The sequence below is a fragment of the Triturus cristatus genome, chromosome 3_1, assembly GCF_964204655.1.
Source record: "Triturus cristatus chromosome 3_1, aTriCri1.1, whole genome shotgun sequence".
NCBI lineage: Eukaryota > Metazoa > Chordata > Amphibia > Caudata > Salamandridae > Triturus > Triturus cristatus.
The window spans coordinates 305,258,085-305,278,887 of NC_140583.1; the positions used below are offsets into that span (position 1 = coordinate 305,258,085).

Consider the following 20,803-nt stretch of genomic DNA (forward strand, 5'->3'; position numbering starts at 1 on the left):
TGCTACCATGTGCACGTGATGACTTCTGCGCATGCCCAGATCGCTCTTGAAATCACGAGGTAGCTTGAACTCCTGACATTGTGTTCCCTGCCAAGGCCGAAAGTCAGAAACTTGACCGCCAGCCAAGGGATGACCAAATGAAAGTCAAGGAAGAGACAAAGAGAGGACCTATCAGTGGGACCCTTTTTGCCTTGGGAAAAGATACAGCTACTGTTCCCCTGCCTGGGAACGGAACAGACAATGACAATATGAGAACTTTGTGAAAAGTCACTATGGAGAACCAGTTTGCACTGGGGAAATTTCAACAAACTACCGATAACCCAGAACTGTCCAATCAGAACATTTGGTCTGCCCTAATCTAACATGAAGTAAGACAGAAAAGGATATAAAAGCCCTCTCATCAATCATTAAGGGTCGGAGGAGTTGGAAGGGTGGGTTGCAGCAGCGTTTATTCGTTTGCTTCGTTCTTGGGGTCGCGGTCGTGGCTGCATGTATCTTTGGGTTATTTTTTTGTGTTTCCTAAATTCTATACTATCAGTCTGAGTGTGGAATTGGTCCATGCTCCAGATTGATGTTCGGATTTTATTGAAATTCTGAACTTTTCTACGCTGTATCCTGTATTTTGCACGCCGGTTTGATTTTTTGGCGAGGACTGGACTGTCCGTTCGAGGGAACCTTCATTTGAGAATGCTGATAACTCCCTGTTTGATTTGAACCTTTCATCATCTTTAAATTGGTAATGATTCAATGTATTTTTCTGAAAATCTATGTCAAAGAGTAATTTCTGAATGATCATATTTTTCTTAAATAAATTTACTGATCAAATAACGAGCTCTAGATAATAAATGACAACTTAAGAGTTTTAATGAACGGTAAGATAAACAAAATTTGAATTAATAAGAAATGTTTGTGGTTCTTAAATTCATTACAGAAAATATCAAATGTTTCCTAGGCTTTAATTGTGTCTTAGCTGGTTCTAATTCACCATCAACCAGTCCAACTAATTTGTCCATCGACCAAATAGTGGAGTGCCTTGATGTTAAGGTCAGGATTCCGAAGATGTATATAGAATGTGTATAGAATGTAAAAGCAAATTAATCCTGATAGGTAATAAGGTACCCACAGGTCCAGCGCCTTTTTCTCCTGTGTACAGATTCGAGTGAGTTTGGTTGAATGATGAGTGTGTTGGTGTTATGGGCCCCACCAATGAATGAGTGTATGAATGAGCTGCTGTGAATAAGAATCTGTGACATAAGGAGATTATGTAAATCTTGTCCTCCGTGCTGCATCAGTTTCAGATGTGATTTGTCCTGTTTGTTTATAATGGGGACCTGAGGTTCCTAGGTCTCAGTCAGTGGGAATTCAGTCTGTTTCAATTTCATGTCAGGGGTTGTGTTAGCAGTGGGGCACACAGGATCTAGGAGAGGGCTTTAAATGCATCTATAGGCGCTCAGTTGTTGAGTCAGGGTTCATACAAGGATGGTCCTTCTTAGGTCTCGGCTAGCGAAGGCTGCGCTTGCGCAGTCTTGCTCGCGAGATTTAATGTTTTTTAGTACGGGACTTGAACCCGCCCCTCTTCTCCATTGGCTGGCTTCCTAAACGGAGGCCAGCCATTGGAGGAGAGGGGCGTCTGTCCATTTAAGCCCCGTTTTTTCGGATTCGGGGGCATGTTTTTTACTTTCTTTCTCTCCTCTGGAATGTAAACATTCGAGCCAATGGCAAGAGGAGAGAAAGAAAAACACGCCCCCAAATCCGAAAATTTGCTGCGTTTCTCCGAGGCATTTCTGCTTGACCTCGGAGAAACATGGTTACCAAGTCGGCGAGCTCCTGCTGCTGCGTGGCCCGTACTATGGGGAATGGTGACTTTGAGAATGGAAATATATTTGCACTTCAATCAAAACATGTGGATCGGGAGATGATGGACAATGTGCTTTCCATTTTTGAAATTGTGTGAAATGTATTTACTTCAGTCAATACATTGGAGACATGCCACATAGGCTCGGATTAAGTCTCCTGGCCTTACCTTGCCATTTGTGCCATTGCCCTTTTTATATTCCTCCTGGTAAATGCATGGGTAGCACGCTGGAGCCCCGCTGCTGGCTGTGATTGGCCCGCCTCCTTGTGTTGAAGGACAGCCTGCCCCCTCATTACCAATGGAGTGATCTACAGGGACAGGGAACGGACACCGTGGTACAACAGCATGCTATCACCTAGATTGGTAGCCAATGGCGAGCTGCATCAGAGTGGCACGCTTCAAGAGTCTGCAAAACTGTTCCCGAGCACCAGAAATGCCGGGGCAGCAGGTGCGGTTTCTGGAATCAGGGGGTGTGAGCACACAGAACCGGCAAGAGAGAACAAGGGGGAGTTAAGCACAGACAAAACAGAAGTGAAGGCGCTGCAAACTGCAGGGGCGGGCAGGGCAGCCCCCTCTCCCTCGGATTTCTCAGAAGTGCTGGGACATACTGCTTCTTCGCACTAGTGCAAAGTCACTTCACGTGCATCACCGAGGGGGCTGTGGCGGCGGGGTGGATGCTCCTGCCAAGGGCAGAGGCGGCCTCGTGCGGGTCTGAAGTGTGGGACTGGCACAGGCAGCAGACAGACAGACTCAGTGCTGGAGGAGACACAATGAGACACTGAAGGGGTCTGGCTACTCGTCCCGGGCGGGGCAGTGGGTCTTGTGGGTGTGAGTGTGCAGAGACGTCTGACAGACACTCTGAGCACAGGCTGTGAATGAGAAGCAGACACCCTGCTTGGCAGCCACTTGGTTTTGCTGCCTTTGTTCCTGCCTGGTGCTGCCCTTCCGTGACCCCTGGTAAGGGGAAGCGCAACTCTTGGTTGACCCTACCATGAAAGCCGTCGCCTACCCCAACTTTGTGGCTGCCCAGTGCCTGATGTCAATCTCCCACCGCCCGTCTGTGCTGATGCCCCCACAGAGCCAGGCGCCGCCACTGCTGCCAGCGGTGCCCAAGGGTGCCACCGCGCCGGAGGAGTCGGACCTGCTGCGCCAGAGGTCGCAGCCAGAGGTGGCCAAAGAGCCGCCGCCTCTGCAGCAGCGCCCCGCCGGACTCTGGGACACCTGGAAGGACTACTGTACCCTGCTGGCCATCGTCCGGAGCCTGCTGGACCTCAACAAGTACCAGATGGTGCTGGAGTACCCTCCCCCCAGCAGCGTGCCAGTCGCCCCCAACCCACCGTCACCAGAGCAAGAGGACCGCAGCAGCCCTGCTCCCAGCCCCCCGGAGCAGCAGGAGGACTGTACCCATTACCCCAGCCAGGGGCAGCAGGAGGACTGTACCCTTGACATCAGGGACAGTTCATCCCCGCCACCCACCCCAGACCCGCAGGACAGGGGCGGCGCCGACAAAAGGCACCGGTGCCCGCACAGCGGCTGCGGGAAGGTCTACGGCAAGTCCTCGCACCTGAAGGCGCACTACCGCATGCACACAGGTGAGTACTGGGGCAGCCCGTGCGAGCCACGAACAAAAGTGGGGTTTTCTTTCAGGCTGAATCACAGGTGAGTGTCGAAGATAAGTGCTGTCGGGAGGCACTCCTGGCGGCGACGCGTGGCCGCAGACACCTCAGACACCTTGTGTCAGCAGGTGTGAGCCAGCTGTGGGCTGCGGTGAAAGCCTATATACATGTGTCTAGGGCATGGGTCAAACATTGGGGTTATCGGTTTTCTCCCAAAACACAATTTTTATCTCGGGGCTGTGACCTCACTTTCCTACGTATAGTTGCCAAACGTCAGTTTACATGCGAGTCCGCTCTAGAATCGTGCCTCATTTCATACTACTTTTTAATGCTTCTAACTAAAAACCGCCTTTTAGATTTGTATTCATAGGCGATGCCGCACTGACTGGTTAGGGTCAATTTTCTAAAGACTGACCCCCACCAAAGAAAATACACATGTAGACGTGTGCATTTATGACTGAACTTGCGGCTCGTGCCCGAGGTTCATCAGCGACACCGTGTGCTCTGCTCGTAACCGGGAGGGCGCGCCGTACAACAGACGCTTCCAACATGTGACCTCAGACAAAGAGCGGGAAATATGACCAAGGATGAGTCCGAGGATGAGTCTCCTTCCTGCCCTTTGTGTGGGTGCAAATGCAATAGGTCTCGCATTGGAGAGTGATTAAGCTATTGACATTGTAAATAACAATGCCGTTTCTTTCAATGTTTTAAAAACAAAAACATCAACAAGAATAATGTCATGAGCAATGCCAACAGCTCTAACTTTAACAATGCCGAGACCATTGCATTGTAAATGCTTGCTATTTTAGAGCTATCCAGACAGTAAGCTACCAGGGTACGATAGTGGGGCCATCGAGGAGAAAATGAGGGATGCGTAGCTTTTTTATCTTCACTTTGAAGACTTTAATATAGAGATTGGTTCTGATTGGAGGGGGAATGTTGCTCAGATCCTGGGGGAGCACCCAGAAAAAAGGCTGTTAGAGGGATCCTCCTCTATTGCAGGGAGGTATTCCCAATAGGTTGTTGCTCCACAGAGGACGTTGGCCTCCTGAAATGCTACATTTTTGAGCATGGTAGATCGGGGTCTTTCTGTGAAGGGCTTTGTGAATAATGAAGGTAAGTTTCAGGAGACTTCTGGCTTCGATCGGCAGCCACCTGAGTAAAATTGGGATGGGTGCGATCACATTTTTTTGACGTTTGACACAATTCTCGTGGTGGAGTGAAACACTCTGGTAGCCATCGAATGCATCCGCAATTATCCTTTAGCAGACGAGGGGGCGGATATCCCCAATCGCTTGCGAAATGAATTCCCTTCATTTTTGCAACCGACAATTAATTCATTTAAAAGGTTGGAAATTCAACAAAGCGCAAAGCTGCATGAGAGCTACAAGTGACAGCTCGTGACAGAGCCCGTCAACCGCCTCGCTGCAGGAGTACAGCGCGACACTTCAAACTACAGATCGCCTGGAGAAATAGCAGCCTCCGTACAAGTGGCGGCAGTCGATCTGCTTTCATCTGCACTCCGCTTCCACCTCCACATGGCTACCCGCAGGGGCCAATCAGGGCTGCTGCAGGCATCGCCGCATGGGGGAGCCCAGAGTGGCCGCAGGGGGAGTGGTGGATAAAAAGCAGCTTGTGAGCATCTGCGGCAGCAACAGACCCACGATCCGGTCCCCTCTGGCTCACCCACCGCAGCGCAGGCAGTTTTCGGATGCACAGAAGACGTTTTCAGCAGAAGTCTTTACACAAACACGCACTTCCTCTCAAAAAACCCGCATGAGTTTAGATGTCTCCGTCGTGAAATAAACAAGGTGCACTTTTAAAAGTAAGGCTTGTAGGCAGAACGGGAGGTTTCCTTTTTATTTAAGTTCAAAAAGAAGCTAAGTGACGAAATGCCAGTTTCACTGAAAACGTGTCAATGTCTGAATGAGGAAATGCATCAGGACAAGTCTACTCGTACGTGGAGGGGAAATCGGAGAGAGGTTGAAGAGTAGGGCGAATGAGAAACCCAATGCTTTAAACACGGTAAACCCAGCAGGGCAAGTCATCTCAAGACATTATTTGGGAAGCAGGGAAAGCAGCACTAGCGCGAGTCGGCTAAGGAAAATATAACTGCAATAACACCGGAAAACGGCCCAAGCCCCCAACAAATAAGTGGGGGGGGGGGGGGGGAGTAACCAAGTAAGGCAATGTGTAAGTGACATCATGGCGTGTGCCATCTCAGCGGATGACGGCACAACGCACGACATCGCAAAAGTGACTTAGCATGAAGTGACATTAGATATTAAGACCTCACAGATGTTTATCAGGTATCATCAGTACATTCAAGCGCATTGGAAGATTTAACCAATAAGATTTTGCGTGGGGGTTGTGCCAAAAAAAGTGGCGCAACCCCAACCCTAAATCTGGGCCTCAACTCATTTATGTTTTTTAAAACCCTGCTTCAAAGAAATTGGCAACAAGGATAAACATGGGCGTATATCGGTTCTGCTTAATTGGTTGCAAAGTATGCCTTTTAAAATATTTTATGGGGTTAAGGCATCTGCTGGCAAGGTCCCAGTAAATGTCAGGAAATAAGAATGGTGAGATAACCCCGGAGGTTAATATTTGCTGGAGAGATCTGTGTTTGATTAGTCCCAGATTTGAATCTAAGTAGTATAGAAGGCTGGGTCTCCTGCGTAGCACATTATTTAAAAAGCAGATGACAGATTTTTATTTTATGTAGAAGGGTAAGTGGGTTACTGCTTTTAACACAGATCCTTGTTACTTGCAGTTCATAAATCGTATTCCTTCTAATATAGCATAATGCGCTATGAAGGACGTGACTTCTAAACCTTGTACCCCCCCAACTGTCTCATGTACCATCTTGTGCATTGATTTACACACATTATTTGTCAATGTATAATGTGTGAGTTACATAAAGCGCTCTGACACCCTGCACTGGGATGAACAGCGCTATAAAAGAAATAACACAAGGCTATTTAATTTCCGTAAATACTGGGACAGACAAACACATCAGATGTCTTACAGTGCATGCACTTATATATACAGGGACAGAACAAAGTCAAAAACATGCCTCTCTTAAGTATCTGTAAAGAGATAACAAGCAGTGAGCCTTTGCTTCCCCTCCATTGCATTTAAATGTGAGGTTCCAGGGCACATCCAGTCAAGATATTCTATTAAAAAGAGGCCTGATGGCCTCTTAACTTCTCTAAACTGGAGGTGAAAATAAAAATGCCCCTCTCGCAGCTTGCATGTTTCTCCTGGGAATGGAAAGCAGACAACGTGCATTGAACTTGTCTCGGTATCTTCACCAGGACAAGTTCAGCATATTTCTGTGGGACCCAACGTCTTGTTCCAGGCATTTGCTTAATTCCAACTAATTCTGAAGTACCTTCATTCAGTTTCTAGTTTCAGTAAATACAAACTAGCCCACTAAGTTGTTGCGTCCAGGAGGGTTTAAACTGAATGCAAGATGCCACATATCAGTAAGTTCTCTGCCACCTATCAAACTCCTCTGACTTTGCACACCTTTTTCAAAGCCTCCATACTCAGTGTATGGTTACAGAAGCTTGTATCGACCTGCAATAATCAGATGACGCAAGGTTGAGCGTCTTTTTTTCACTGAGCAGTGTAATGTTTGTGAACAAGGAGAGCAGAGCAAGAGCTGAACCAGAGGTCAGGAAACAAGTCCTAAACAAGCATTTACAATGCAATAGGTTTCGTAATTGTGAGAGTTAGAGCTATTGGCGTTGTAAATGGCAATGTCTTTTACCCATGTATTTTGGTTTGGAATAGAGCGGATATATGTGGTGTGGAGTGGAATTATGTGGGTTGGATTAGATTTGTTGGTTGTGGAATTGTGTAGTGGAATTATGTGGTATGGTGTGCACTGGAAAAATGTGGATAGTAATTATGTGGTATTGAGTGTATTGTAATTACGTGGCGTGGCACTGTGTGTTAGAGTGTAATTATGTGGAATAGTGGTATGTGTATGCAAATGAAGAGATTTCAATAGCGCAAACTTGGCTACAAAGTAAATACGCCTGTTTGGCAGATTGAGGGGGTTCGGTAGACTTACTACTGCCTCACAAGGGTTGATTTTAGTTTTTTTTTTTACAGCAGGGCCCTACAGTTTGAAAGCGGTGATTTACACAGAAGACATTTCTGGTAGCTAGCACTGAATGTGAAATGCGCAGCTTCTTTATTGCCCATCTTGAAAAAAATTGTGGATTTATTTAATGCATTGATTACATATTTAAGAACAGTTCAGGAGAGAAAGTCAGCGGAGGTTTTTTGGAATGTTCACCATGGGAGCAATTAATAAACGTAAACATCGATTTGCAACACTATCCTGAGAAATGGTATGTGGCATTTACAAGAATTTAAAATAAATGTGTGTGTTAATGTATAGTGTAGCAGGGGCATCTTAAAGATCACAAGGTGCAGTATGTAGCACAGATATGATGCGCAGGACCACGTTAAACCGGATTACTGAAGCTATGAACTGCGCACTAGTCTATACACCAAAACGCACCGCTGGTTTACACCTTTTTACTGTTTCAAGCACATTGAGATGAAGTGATTTGCCCGGCATCACACGATGTTACCGGCTAAGTGGCAAAGGAGCGATTGGACAGCTGATCTCCAGGTTCCCAACTCGGGCTTAAGACACTAGTCCGCGTCTCCCATTTAAAGCAACTTTTCCATTTAACAAAATTTGGGAGATTCCGGTGACTGTGGCGAATTAGCAACTTAAAGTTTTATCTCGCACACAAGGCCCTATAAGGTGAGAGCTGATATAATGCATTGTATAACATTGTAAGCCTAGCAGAGCCAGCGGTTCCTGTCTGTGCATAGTCTTCTTGAGATGCAAATTTGAGGGACATATCAGCATGATTAAACAAATGAGAAAATGGTACCATTTTCCAAATTTCACATCCAATCCCGTCATTGGTGCTGCAGGGGCTGCCACTCTGTTTTATATCCTGTATTTGTTGTGAAGAGATTTTCTGCACAAAGTTTATCAAACAACTTCAATATGCACACTGTGAGATTTAAGTCACAATAGCGCTAGACACTAGTTTTGCCTTGCATGGTTACTCTTTTCCAAAACATACCCTTTCCTCTGATGGCCAGGAATGTTTATGTTTTTGCGAATAGAAAAAAAGATGCAGTATTTAATCAAACAATTATCTGCATTCTAGTTTGTAGATATAAATGTGCAAATGGGATCTCTTCTCCTAAGGCCTAGATTTGGGAACATTGCACTTCCAGGAGAGAGGAGACCCAGTTGTACGTTTATATCTACAAACTGTAGATATAAGCATTTTTTCTACTTTACAACAGGATACCCATCGTTCTCAAAAAACAAGGTAAGGTTAAAGTATTTTCCAGGACAAATTCAAGGGGATATATATATATATATATATATATATATATATATATATATATATATATATATATATATATATATATATATATATATATATATATATATATATATATATATATATCTGCTCTGATGCTTAACGGCGACCTGACGCGTTTCGAGGCTTCCTGCCTCCTTCTCAAAGGTCATTTGCATTACAAAAAACACAGGCAGTTTTCATTTCCACATTTATTCGCGCTCAGTGCGCGCGATGCAAACTGGACTTGGTAGTCTTACAACACATGTTACCTATAGTAGGTCCTGTGATAATTTCTAATTTTAAAAGCACCAACTTTCACCCTGAGTGGGCTGCGGAGCAACGTACAGGAATCATTAGTCACAGTCTGTTGTGCCGAAAACGGGTTATTAAACAGTTCACAACCCTCGGCCTTCCCAATTGTGGAATGTTGCCGTCCCTCACGGTAGGATTGACCGTGCAGTAATTTTCCAACAAAACATCCAAGTTTAGGGGCGCACTCCCAACAGGCTGTACCATACGGCGACCTGACGCATTTCGAGGCTTCCTGCCTCCTTCTCAAAGGTCATTTGCATTACAAAAAACACAGGCAGTTTTCATTTCCACATTTGTTGTAAGACTACCAAGTCCAGTTTGCATCGCGCGCACTGAGCGCGAATAAATGTGGAAATGAAAACTGCCTGTGTTTTTTGTAATGCAAATGACCTTTGAGAAGGAGGCAGGAAGCCTCGAAACGCGTCAGGTCGCCGTTAAGCATCAGAGCAGATATATATATATATATATATATATATATATATATATATATATATATATATATATATATATATATATATATATATATATATATATATATATATATATATATATATATATATATATATATATATATATATATATATATATATATACTGAGCGCGAATAAATGTGGAAATGAAAACTGCCTGTGTTTTTTGTAATGCAAATGACCTTTGAGAAGGAGGCAGGAAGCCTCGAAACGCGTCAGGTCGCCGTTAAGCATCAGAGCAGCCTTGCAGGATATTGTCAAAATATTAATGCCGGGTGGTACAGCCTGTTGGGAGTGCGCCCCTAAAGCTTGGATGTTTTGTTGGAAAATATATATATATATATATATATATATATATATATATATATATATATATATATATATATATATATATATATATATATATATATATATATATATAAAAAACCAGTCCCATTCCAAGAAATGGGTCCGACACATGCTCAGTGGCGAAGGTAACTTTATTGCAGCGAAGGCTCCGTTGTTACAAGAAATAGCGAAACGCAAGGGCAGACTCGTTTCAGCCATGCGGCTTTCATCAGTGCCCGCTCCACTATCTCGATGTTTGCACCTGGAGGCTCGTTGTTCATAGTCTAAGTAGGTTCTCACTGATTGGAGCAATTTACTGGCCCAACCTCCTTGGCTTCTGCCTCCACAGTCCCATTATAGTCCATCTCGGAGTTTCCATGCCCTCCGCTGTGAAGTCCAAATACAGTGATCGGCAATCTTCAAAAACACCCAGTAGAGTCCCAAACTTCAATGTTCGGCTACGGAAAGCACTTTTACCCCGGCAGACCTTCCAAAGTGCAAAGATGGTAATTACAACTTTAGCCACTTACAAGCAGTGGACCGTTGCTGACCACTGCTTGCGCTCTCCTCCAACAGCTTCAAACTCCGGTGAGTATATCCAACCATCGGAGGGGGTGACGCACTGTGTTTTCTAGACACCACACCACAGATCGCAAACTTTGCGCGTCACTCCAGACCGAGAGGCGTGCCGGATCAGACGGTTGTTTGCAAGCCGTCTTCAATATGAAAAAACCAGTCCCATTCCAAGAAATGGGTCCGACACATGCTCAGTGGCGAAGGTAACTTTATTGCAGCGAAGGCTCCGTTGTTACAAGAAATAGCGAAACGCAAGGGCAGACGCGTTTCAGCCATGCGGCTTTCATCAGTGCCCGCTCCACTATCTCGATGTTTGCACCTGGAGGCTCGTTGTTCATAGTCTAAGTAGGTTCTCACTGATTGGAGCAATTTACTGGCCCAACCTCCTTGGCTTCTGCCTCCACAGTCCCATTATAGTCTATATATATATATATAACAAAGTCTCCAAGCACACGGAGCCCCCGACCCTACAGGGCGGCCTCTGGAAACAATGGGCATGGAGCAGCCAATCAAAGCGCCATCAGCGTAACAACAAAGCAGAGGCCCATTTCTGTGATGAAAGCGTTTAATCCAAGGACAGGCAGCATAAGTTTCCATATCCCTACGCGTTTCGGCGTGAGCCTTGTTCACGGGTGGAAACAAACGTGAAAACAAAGTGCTTTGTGCGTGCTTATTTATGCTGGAAAGTCACATGACCATAATTAAAAAATACATTTCCCATAATGCACGGTATTTGTCCATTCCGATATTTCATGGATTTCACAGTGGATCTTTATTCTGCTTAGTGCATTATTTTCAAAGTTAAATACCTGCATAGCATCGTAGCAGTAATTGATGTTTCCGGCATGTGTCTTTATTTTTATTGCCAGTGCTCATTAAATCCAACCATCTCTGGATAACGCTCGTCACACAGAACGGTCAGAGAGAGAGGTTATCTCCTCCGACTCCCTTCCTGCATCAGTCACCACTTTCACCATTTTGGCAATCCTTTGGTAGGCGGGTGGCCGAGAGTGGGTCATGCTCCTGAATAGTTTATATAACAAAGTCTCCAAGCACACAGAGCCCCCGACCCTACAGGGCGGCCTCTGGAAACAATGGGCATGGAGCAGCCCATCAAAGCGCCATCAGCGTAACAACAAAGCAGAGGCCCATTTCTGTACTGATACGGGTTTTTCTTCCCTTATGTTTATACCGTATTTACGTTGCGCATTATGCATCTCTTTTTGGCTGTCTCTCCCTTCCCCTGTTCTCTGCTCGGCTCCACATTCATACCCTGTCCACCCGCTCAAACTTTGACTCATGTCTAATACCTATTCAATCGATTTTTTCCATTACTGCGCCTAACTTTTTATTCTGGTTCTTTCCAAACTACTTTTTACTACATACAGACATGTGTTATATGATTATCGAAAATGCACCCATTACAATTATGTGTCACAATTTTCTGTAATACTTCTTTGCAATTCCTTGCACTGTAAATACTGCACGTTTTTCACCTGTATAAGTACAGCCGTGAGGAAGCCCCAGGCCGGATGGCCTTGTAAGGGGGCGAAACACGTGTTGGCTGCTACTTCTGATTACTTACCTGAGAGGAAATCTCATCTTAAAAACACTGCATATATATAAAAAATATCACACATGATCATTCGTCTTCTGGAATTTTTCCATGTTGAACCACATTCTCCTTGAATTTGTCCTGACACTCTTGGAACTTTCTTGCCGCCAGTGGAATAGTGGTCCCCCACTGTCAAGGACAAATACCTCACTCGTATTCCACTCATTAATACGGTTTTCCCCCTCCTTCGTGCTGAAGGTTAAAGTATGTGTTGTGCACATCAAAGATAAAATGCCAAAAGCAATTAACTGTGGAAAGAGTGTAATAGGCGGGCTATTTACAATAAAGAAATCTTATTATGCGTTTTAGCAGTATCAGAAGTCTCCACATTTAATGGGCAGTAAAAATTGTGAACATCCAAAATCTGCACGTTAAAGTGACCCCGATAGTGTCTGCAAGTAGGGTTCACAGATTGGCCTAGATTTAGCACAATCTGTCTAAACTGTCGGCTGAGTGAAAATAAGTTGATTTGTGCGGGGTGGCAATTCTTATGCTAGTTTTACTAAATTTTTTTGCAATTATTTTGGGTTATTAGCCTAGGAATTAGTGCTGGTAACAGCTTCAATCTTTACTTCTTTGAGTAATAAATCTGTGCTGGTCATAAGCTTGCAGCTCCGCTGTATAACTGAAGTACTAAAACGTAATTTATGTACCATGTGTGTATAGCATGGGGGAATTTGGCTAAGGTTTTATAAAAGAAACGGATTATCTATTGTGTGGCGGTTTTAATTTTTTTCTTCTGAACGATAAGCATTTATTGTATTTCATTTGTATTTTAAGCCTTATGGGATTTGGCCCTAAATAAACTTGATTGGTTGACCTTGGGCAGGTGAAATGCTGATCGTAAGCTCTGTGCGTGTAAAACAATGAAGCGCACTGCTGACATCAGCAGAAAGTTTCATGGGGCGGACCTGATGATAGCTTGTTTTCATGGGCTCCGTACACTGCTGCAATCTTCTTCATCGTGGCGCTTGAAATAAAATGTGTTAATGCTAACTCATCTCTGTGGCACTTATTTTATCAGCCTTAACAGGGACGCGGTCGCTCTTGGAAGGCATTCACCCTTTACCGGACGGCTGCTGTTGGGTTTGATCCCACTGAGCGACCATGCTTTCACAAAGTCAATAGCAGAAATTAAAGGTTATGGCTGGATATAGTTCTTGACAGCTGAAAGTATGCGGGAGTGTCTCTCTACATGTGTTAATGCTATTATTTTTGTTATTAGTATTACTGTTGTTGATTCGTCTTATGTTTTTCCACTCTTGCTTAAAGGGTGTAACCTGATATTTTAAAGCAAATAAAATCTAAAAGGAAGGAGGAAGTGAACTCACGAAGGGGCTGGCCACTTCCGGTACTCCCTTCTCCAGTAGCCAGACATTTAGCAGGTCTAACATGAGTACATTTGAGCACATTACAATATTTAACAAATAAGATTTTGCGTTGGACTTATGCCACAAAAAGTGACTCAACCCCGACGCAAAATCTGATCCTTAATTTATGCATTTAGTTTAAAAACTCTGTCCCAAAGAAATTGGCAGCTAGGAGTACGTGGTGGCAGTAAATCTGTGCTGCTTAATTGTTTTTTTGTCTAGTCCCCGTTTTCAATTAAAGTAGCATAGAGGGTCAATATGTTTCCTGGAAAGCACATCATGTGATACACGGATGAGATTTTTATTTTATGTAGATGGTAAGTGGGTTACTGCTTTTAACACTTGCAGTTCATATTCTTCTAATACAGAACAGTCAGCTACGTACATGTGACTCCTACAACTTGCAACTATCACTGTTTTATGTAACACATCCTGTACATTGATTCACACATGATTGGTCAATGTAAAATGTGTACATGTGATATAAAGTGCGCCAACACCCTTGATTGGTAGTGCTATAAAAGAAATAAAACAAAATAGAGGTATTTACAGTATTTGTGTAAATACTGGGACAGACCAACACATCTGACATTCTTCCAGGGCATGCATATATGTCTTATATACAGGGACTAAACAAAGTCAAAGGCATGCCTCTTAAGTACCCGTGAAGTAATAAGCTGTGAGCCTTTGTTTCCCCTCCATGGCATTTGCAGCTAGTTGTGAAGTTTCAGATAGCTCCCACCCATAGCTCTCAATCAAAAGGAGGCTTTATGGCCCCTTAGCTTCGACCCTCGTTTTGGGCTCAGTTGGCATTTTTAAACAAGCATTGGTATAGCCAATAGGTCTCGCCTTTGGGACCTTATAAGTGTTTAGCCATGCAACAGTTGCATAACTAAATACTTATACGGTCCCAAAAGCAAGACCTATTGGCTATGCCAAGCGGCAGTGCGGCCACGAAAGTGATCGCGATCGGGATCAAACATCAAAGCGGCCGTGAATCCTGGTCAAGCGCGCGCCCGCGCACATGCACTGTAGGTCTAGACTGGCCTGGTAGCACTTTTTGGAGCCCTCTCAAAAAGTTTCGCCAGACCAGCGCATGCGCTGGGTCAGGCGAGACCTAAAAAGCACTCTGCACGTTGCATGGAAAGAAAGCAGACAACATGCAGGTGCTGCTGAATGTGTTGTGATGTCTGAAAATTACACTGGGAGTAGTTCAGCATATTTCTGTTGGGCACAACCTCTTGCTAGATGAGACGGCGTCCACCCTGTGAAAAGAGTGGGTGCATGCTGAGTGGGTAACGCAGTCTACCCGCGTGCGTGTACCCTCGACCTTACCATGGCAGCGGCCCTTACATCGAAAGACCCAAAATGTACGCCAGTTCCTAGGTAACATGTAAAATTAAGCACCAGCAAAGACAATAAATAGATCTGGGCTTTGCAAGCCAGAAGCTTCCCCATAATATATGGAATAGGCATTGAAAGTGTAAAGGTAATACAAACAAAATGCTGCCATGTAAAGGCAGTATGCAAATGGTGCCAAAATGAAGAAAAAAAGTAAAAACTGCCCAAATTAAAAAAAAAAAAAAAAAAGCAGGACTGTGACCGGAAGAAACAAAATGAGAATAACACTTCGACATACTAATGGACGAAGAGGGACCCTCTAATCCATGTTTACACGTGTATTCACTGCTTTTTTTTTTTTAAACAGGTGATTGGCTAGACAACTAAAGCGTTCTCTAGACTGGACCAAAAAAATGAAAATAAGTGGAAGTACAAACTTTATTATATGCATGCTTATGCTATGTTGTAAAAGCTCGTCTTAAATTTGCAGGGTGCTGTTTTTTCTTTTTAAAAAACTACATAAAGCAGAGGGAAGAAATTGTTGTGGGTTGCTGAATGCTTAAAGAAAAAGCTATAAAATTCAGTTTATAAAATTAAAAAAATAGGAGGGGTAGAGACACAATGGACTAGGTCATCCTGAATAAAGGTCTAGACAGGAGACAGGCTGGAGGAAGACATTTGGTTCATACCAGGCTCAAATCTGCCTTAGCTCGCCCACCTATGTTCACACACTTATTAGTGAATGAGTAAAAAGTGTACAGAGCACAGATCACAACACTAAATGATTCAAGGGACTGCACCATCAGAAAAATGCAACAATAAAAAGCAAATCCCCCCTCTCTCACAATGCTATTCCCCACCCTGCTCTCAGAGACAAAATGGCAAAAGAGTAGGGCTTCACCAGGCTCAAGTTGGCTGATAGAGTAAACACCAAGTACGTCGCACCAACTCATTTAAATCACTATGTGTAGCCAAGGTCCAATTAGGAAAGGCTGGGTGACCGGTAACGTTGCAAGACATTTCAACCACAGGTCTCAAGCAAGGACAACAGAATGTTGGACAGTGGCAAGACGTTGAATACTGTCTAGCAGTTTGGTTTTCCGCACCTGAAAGCACCACAGTTAAAAGAGCTATATACCTTGATATTTAATTATTAAATATTTATGTACTGAGCCTGAGCAAATGACTACTGTAGAATCTGCGCATTTATAGCAGACTACTGCATTTATTTTCCTTGGGCTTTTCACACAAAGGACTGGCAAAGTGGACTACTTACCCTCAGAAGGTTCCAGTCTAATCACAACAGCGACTGATTTTTAAGAATATTTTGCTCCAACAACTCCCACTTTCCAAATCCAAAAATGAAAACCCCACCATCAATACATTAAATACGGGCCACACAACACACAAATATTGTCTCAGATAACATATTTGGGTTTTCATTGGACATCTCACAGTACTGTATGACCACACCTTCGTTCCAATCTCATCTAAAAACAGCACATGATAGAACTCGCTCCTCGTCATACAACTTGGCTTCAGGCCTCTAGCTAAACCCATAGCAAGAGCTTCTGCAAACAATCAAATGTCACCACACCTTTCAACCAGTTTCCACCTACCTGACAGACTGTGACCATTTGGGAATCAAAACTCTAATCCTACTTGCCTCAATTCTGGGACAGAAGACAAAGTAAACGCGTAATACAGCTGTCTTCCCAATACCAAGAAACTGGTGATTACTGTTATGTAGTCTACAACAGTATGACACTTGCTTGGAAAATGTAATAGAGAGAGAGCATCAAATAACCTTTTATATTGAAATTGCTGGGATGTGCTACACAGCAGAGGGAAATGGGCTGCGTTCCCCTGTCATCTGGCTTTTTGAATTCTCTGCTAAAAACTCGAGCTGGTGTCCTTGTTGGACTGCATGTGCTTTTAGGATTTGAAAGCAATTTTAAACGCAAGGGCGTAATTACCACTCACTACAATAAAAGCTGCATTTTATTCAAGCCTCACTTCCGCTGCTCACAAGCCTACAATCCAATGACAATGGGTGCACTTTCTTCTTGTAAACTAGTGTTATTTACATATATTGCTTAGGTCCATGAAAAAGTGCAAACCTTGTTATTTTGATCTCCTGCTATCCAAAAGTTGGTGCCGGTCGTGAGCGCTGAAGAGAGCTCATCTGCTATTTTCGCTACATGAAAGGAATGGGAACTCGCCGAGAGGCTTAAACAATAATGCAAAACTGAAAAATTCTAAAGAATATCTTAAATCTAAGGTAAGAAAATCAAATATTGTACTGACAATCACGATTCACTACATCTCGTGTACTGTAAAGCATTATTACACGCATTACGTTTCACATCTTGCGCACATAAGTATATTTACAAATCCATAATAAAATATGCTAGACAGACCCCATGCTCTCATAAGCACAATATGGCACCAAAACCAGCTTGTCGGCAAAGCAAGGCTACACACATCCCCTCACACGTACTACCATCATTCAAACTGTGATGTATGTGGTATCTCAGCTATTACTGTGACCATTGCTATGGTTACTGTTGCTAGATACCTACGTAAAGTTCTGGAGTGTTGATAGAGGGAGTCAGATAAAGAGTGGTCTTGCTGGCTTATCAGATGTACCAGCTTACTTCTAATAAACTTCTCATCTTTATCTGATATCTTGGTGGAGTCATCATTACAATTTGGTGACGTTCGATGGGATTAGAGTTTACCTCACCTGACTTCACATTTCTTCAAGATTTGATCTATTTTGCACGATTTTTAAAAAAACAAAAAGATAAAAAAGAAGAGAAGGAGAAAAAGAAGGGAATACTACATATAGCAGTTCTATGTAATAGAGTAAGCAGAGTGAAGAACTGCTTTTTTTTAAGGAAGTCGAGATTTTACTTAGAACTTGAATGATTCAATTAAACGTCACAGAAGACTAAGGAAGCACATTTTTAAAAAAGGAGCAACAGCGTCGACGTTTTCACTGATCACTTTCACAATCAATTTGTGATTTTTCTATGCGGAGCAATATATCAACTTTATTCGCAAAGGTAATTATCGAACTATTACTTGCGATAGTGACAGTTGGAAGTTCTTCAGTGCATCTTACGAGTGCAAAGACGTTCCAAGGCGGCGTTCCAGTTTGCATTGGAAATCTTCTATTCTCGAACTCCATGACGAGGATGTCGAAGGTCTAATTCCACAGCAAGCGTAAGACAACGTAAGAACGTCAACACATCACCACGTTGGGTCACGCAGCGTGACCTTACGCGACCGCCATTTTGAAAGCGGTGCTTTATAGAATAATTCATCCTTAAGAGAGCACCGTACACTAGAAGACCTTCATTATAAAAGAACTAGTGAGTGCTCCGGTTTGCTTCTTTTGAAACCGGTGCTTTGTAGAATAACTCATCTTTAAGAGAGCACCGTACGCTTACTGTTATCAAGTTCATGGTAATTAAAAATAATTATATTGCTTACTCATTTTACGGTGATATGCACACCATTTTCACGGTGATATGCACACTATATTTTAACAAGTGCATGTCATCTTAAAGCGTCAATAAAATATACGATAATATGCACACCATGTTCAAGTGAATTAGCAGCAGACCTTTTAAGTGCATATCAAATACTATTCATTCACTGTGATTTGTACAAAAGGCAATATCTACAAGTAATTTTAGAATCTATACATGTCCTATAAAATTCATTGAATTTAATTTTGTGAAGTTGTAATGTATATTTGTAACCATTTCACCTTAGAATAGGATACATATATATAGCTACTCAGGGGTGTGGGTTAGGTTTACCAGTTCCATTTCCAACTCGCTCTGGAGATCCTGTATTAAAATGGTTAGATTGGAAAGATTATTTCCTTAATTATATCTCAGCCTTGGAGGAGGAAAATGAAGATGAGTTTACTCCCTCGAGAAAAAAGAAAATGCTTCTGCATAGTTTGGGACCTGAAGGATCTAGAATATATTACCAAATGGAAAAAAAAACCTAGATCTAGTGAAGATTCTAATGTATTTTTAGATGCATTACATGATCTTGATGCCTATTATCAACCCACAGTGTGTGTAGGTATTAATAGATATGAGTTTTTTCAGCGGAAACAGCTAAAAAAATGAATCAGTAGAAGATTGTTTCTGCGTTGTAATATCTTTCGGTTAACTGTCAATTTGAAAATCTTCATGACAGTTTCATCAGAGATCAACTCGTAATGCATTCCAATAATAGTGCAATACAGGAAAAACTATGGGTCTGTGGTGATTCACCCTTAAATGAAATCATAGCCACTGTTAAAAAAGGTAAGATGTCAAAAAATGTGCACAAATGACTAAAGAAAAGTGAGGATAGTAATGTGGTCAGTAAAGTATCTGCTAACAGAAGTACCAGTAAAAATATTGGAAAAAACAATGATAAAGATTTTAGCAAGAAACAAGTTCGCTATAACAAAAATGATTATGAAGACAAACGACCAACATGTTACAGATGTGGTTATAAAGGTCATACTGCAAGAGATACGTGGTGCCCTGCGTTAAAATCAAGATGCAGTTATTGTGGTGTTATAGGTCATTTTACCAAAGCATGCAGGCGGAAGATCAATAAGAACAGCAAGAAAACCGTGGGTTGTGTTGATGAGGGTAAGGAAGAAGTTGTTGATGATAATGATCTTTCTAGTGATGATGACATTCTTTGCATTGATGATTTTATAGAAACAGATAAAGTAGTTTTGAATGTTGGTTCTTCAAGAAAAAAGAAACTTGTGTGTGAAATAAACATTGGGTGAGTAGATTTACAAATTGTACCCGATTCGGGATCACCCTATACTATCATTCAATGTACAGTATGGGAGAGTAAATTCGAAAAAGTTATTGAACAAAGCTAAAAAACCACTGACATACAACCTGTAACTTACACAGGGGAAAACAATTCCGATGGTTGGATTTGTTGAAGTTGTCTTCAAATTTAAAGACAGAAGCACTATAGGCAAGTTGTATGTTGCTGAAAAAGGACCTTCTGTACTAGGCTGGATCGATCAAGGTGAACTGGGGATCATACTCAACCCCAATACTCATGATCAAGTTTTATTATTGGATGAACAAGATAAAAATTTTGTGGATGACATGATCAAACAATTTCCCGGGGTATTTTCTGGAGAAGTAGAAAAGTTAGATGGTTTTGTACACAAAATAATTCTCAAGGACAATGCTGTACCTGTAGCTCATAAAGCTAGGAACATTCCTATAAGCATAAGAGAAGGTGTTATGAAAGAATTAGATAGTTTAGAAAAGAAAGGGATTATTGAACCAGTGGAATGTGCAGAATGGATTGCTCCCTTAGTTGTCGCGCGCAAACCTGATGGCCGTTTGCGCTTATGGATCGATCTGAGAGATCTTAATAAAAACATAATAGTAGACAAATTTCACTTACCCAGAATTTATGAATTATTGGCTCAATCTAAAGACATAAAATGGTTCTCTACAATTGACCTAACATCAACCCATCATCAGATCCAGTTACACGACAGCAGCAGAAACCCTACTGCTTTTATGACCCCTTTTGCGTGTTATCGTTTTGTGCGCATGCCTTTTGGTCTGGCTTCTGCTGCTGCCATGTTTCAGAGGTTAATGTACAAACTATTCAAAGGTTTGAAAGGCATCTATTTTCAAGATGATATTTTGATAATGGGTCGAGACAGGAATGAACAGGACGATAGGCTTAAAACTGTTCTTTCTAAATTAGCAGAACAAGGATTGACTGCAGAAATCAAAAAATGTAAATTAAGATTGAAGTCTGTCACATACTTAGGTCATGAAGTTGGAGGGGATGGCATTTCCCCAAAGAAGAGTCTAATGGAAGCTATCAAAGAAGCACCATCTCCCAA

At 42.6% G+C, this 20,803-nt stretch overlaps 2 protein-coding genes across 9 annotated transcripts in view; one reads left to right on the forward strand and one right to left on the reverse strand.

The window, feature by feature from the left end:
* The window catches only part of ZNF609 (zinc finger protein 609), an 873,827-nt gene that overhangs the window by 260,806 nt on the left and 592,218 nt on the right, over positions 1-20,803 (reverse strand). The gene's annotated exons all lie outside the window — the stretch shown is intronic.
* LOC146860148 (Krueppel-like factor 9) lies at positions 2,847-19,705 on the forward strand. Its single transcript, XM_085646466.1, has 2 exons — positions 2,847-3,447; positions 19,488-19,705. The coding sequence occupies exons 1-2, from the start codon at positions 2,847-2,849 to the stop codon at positions 19,703-19,705; spliced, it is 819 nt and encodes a 272-aa protein (XP_085502592.1).

Excerpts from the sequence above, each read along its gene's own strand:
- LOC146860148 (XM_085646466.1), top strand. The coding sequence starts at position 2,847 with ATGAAAGCCGTCGCCTACCCCAACTTTGTGGCTGCCCAGTGCCTGATG. Across the intron at positions 3,448-19,487 it reads GCACTACCGCATGCACACAG|GTCATTTTACCAAAGCATGC; the intron begins GTGAGTACTGGG and ends GTGGTGTTATAG.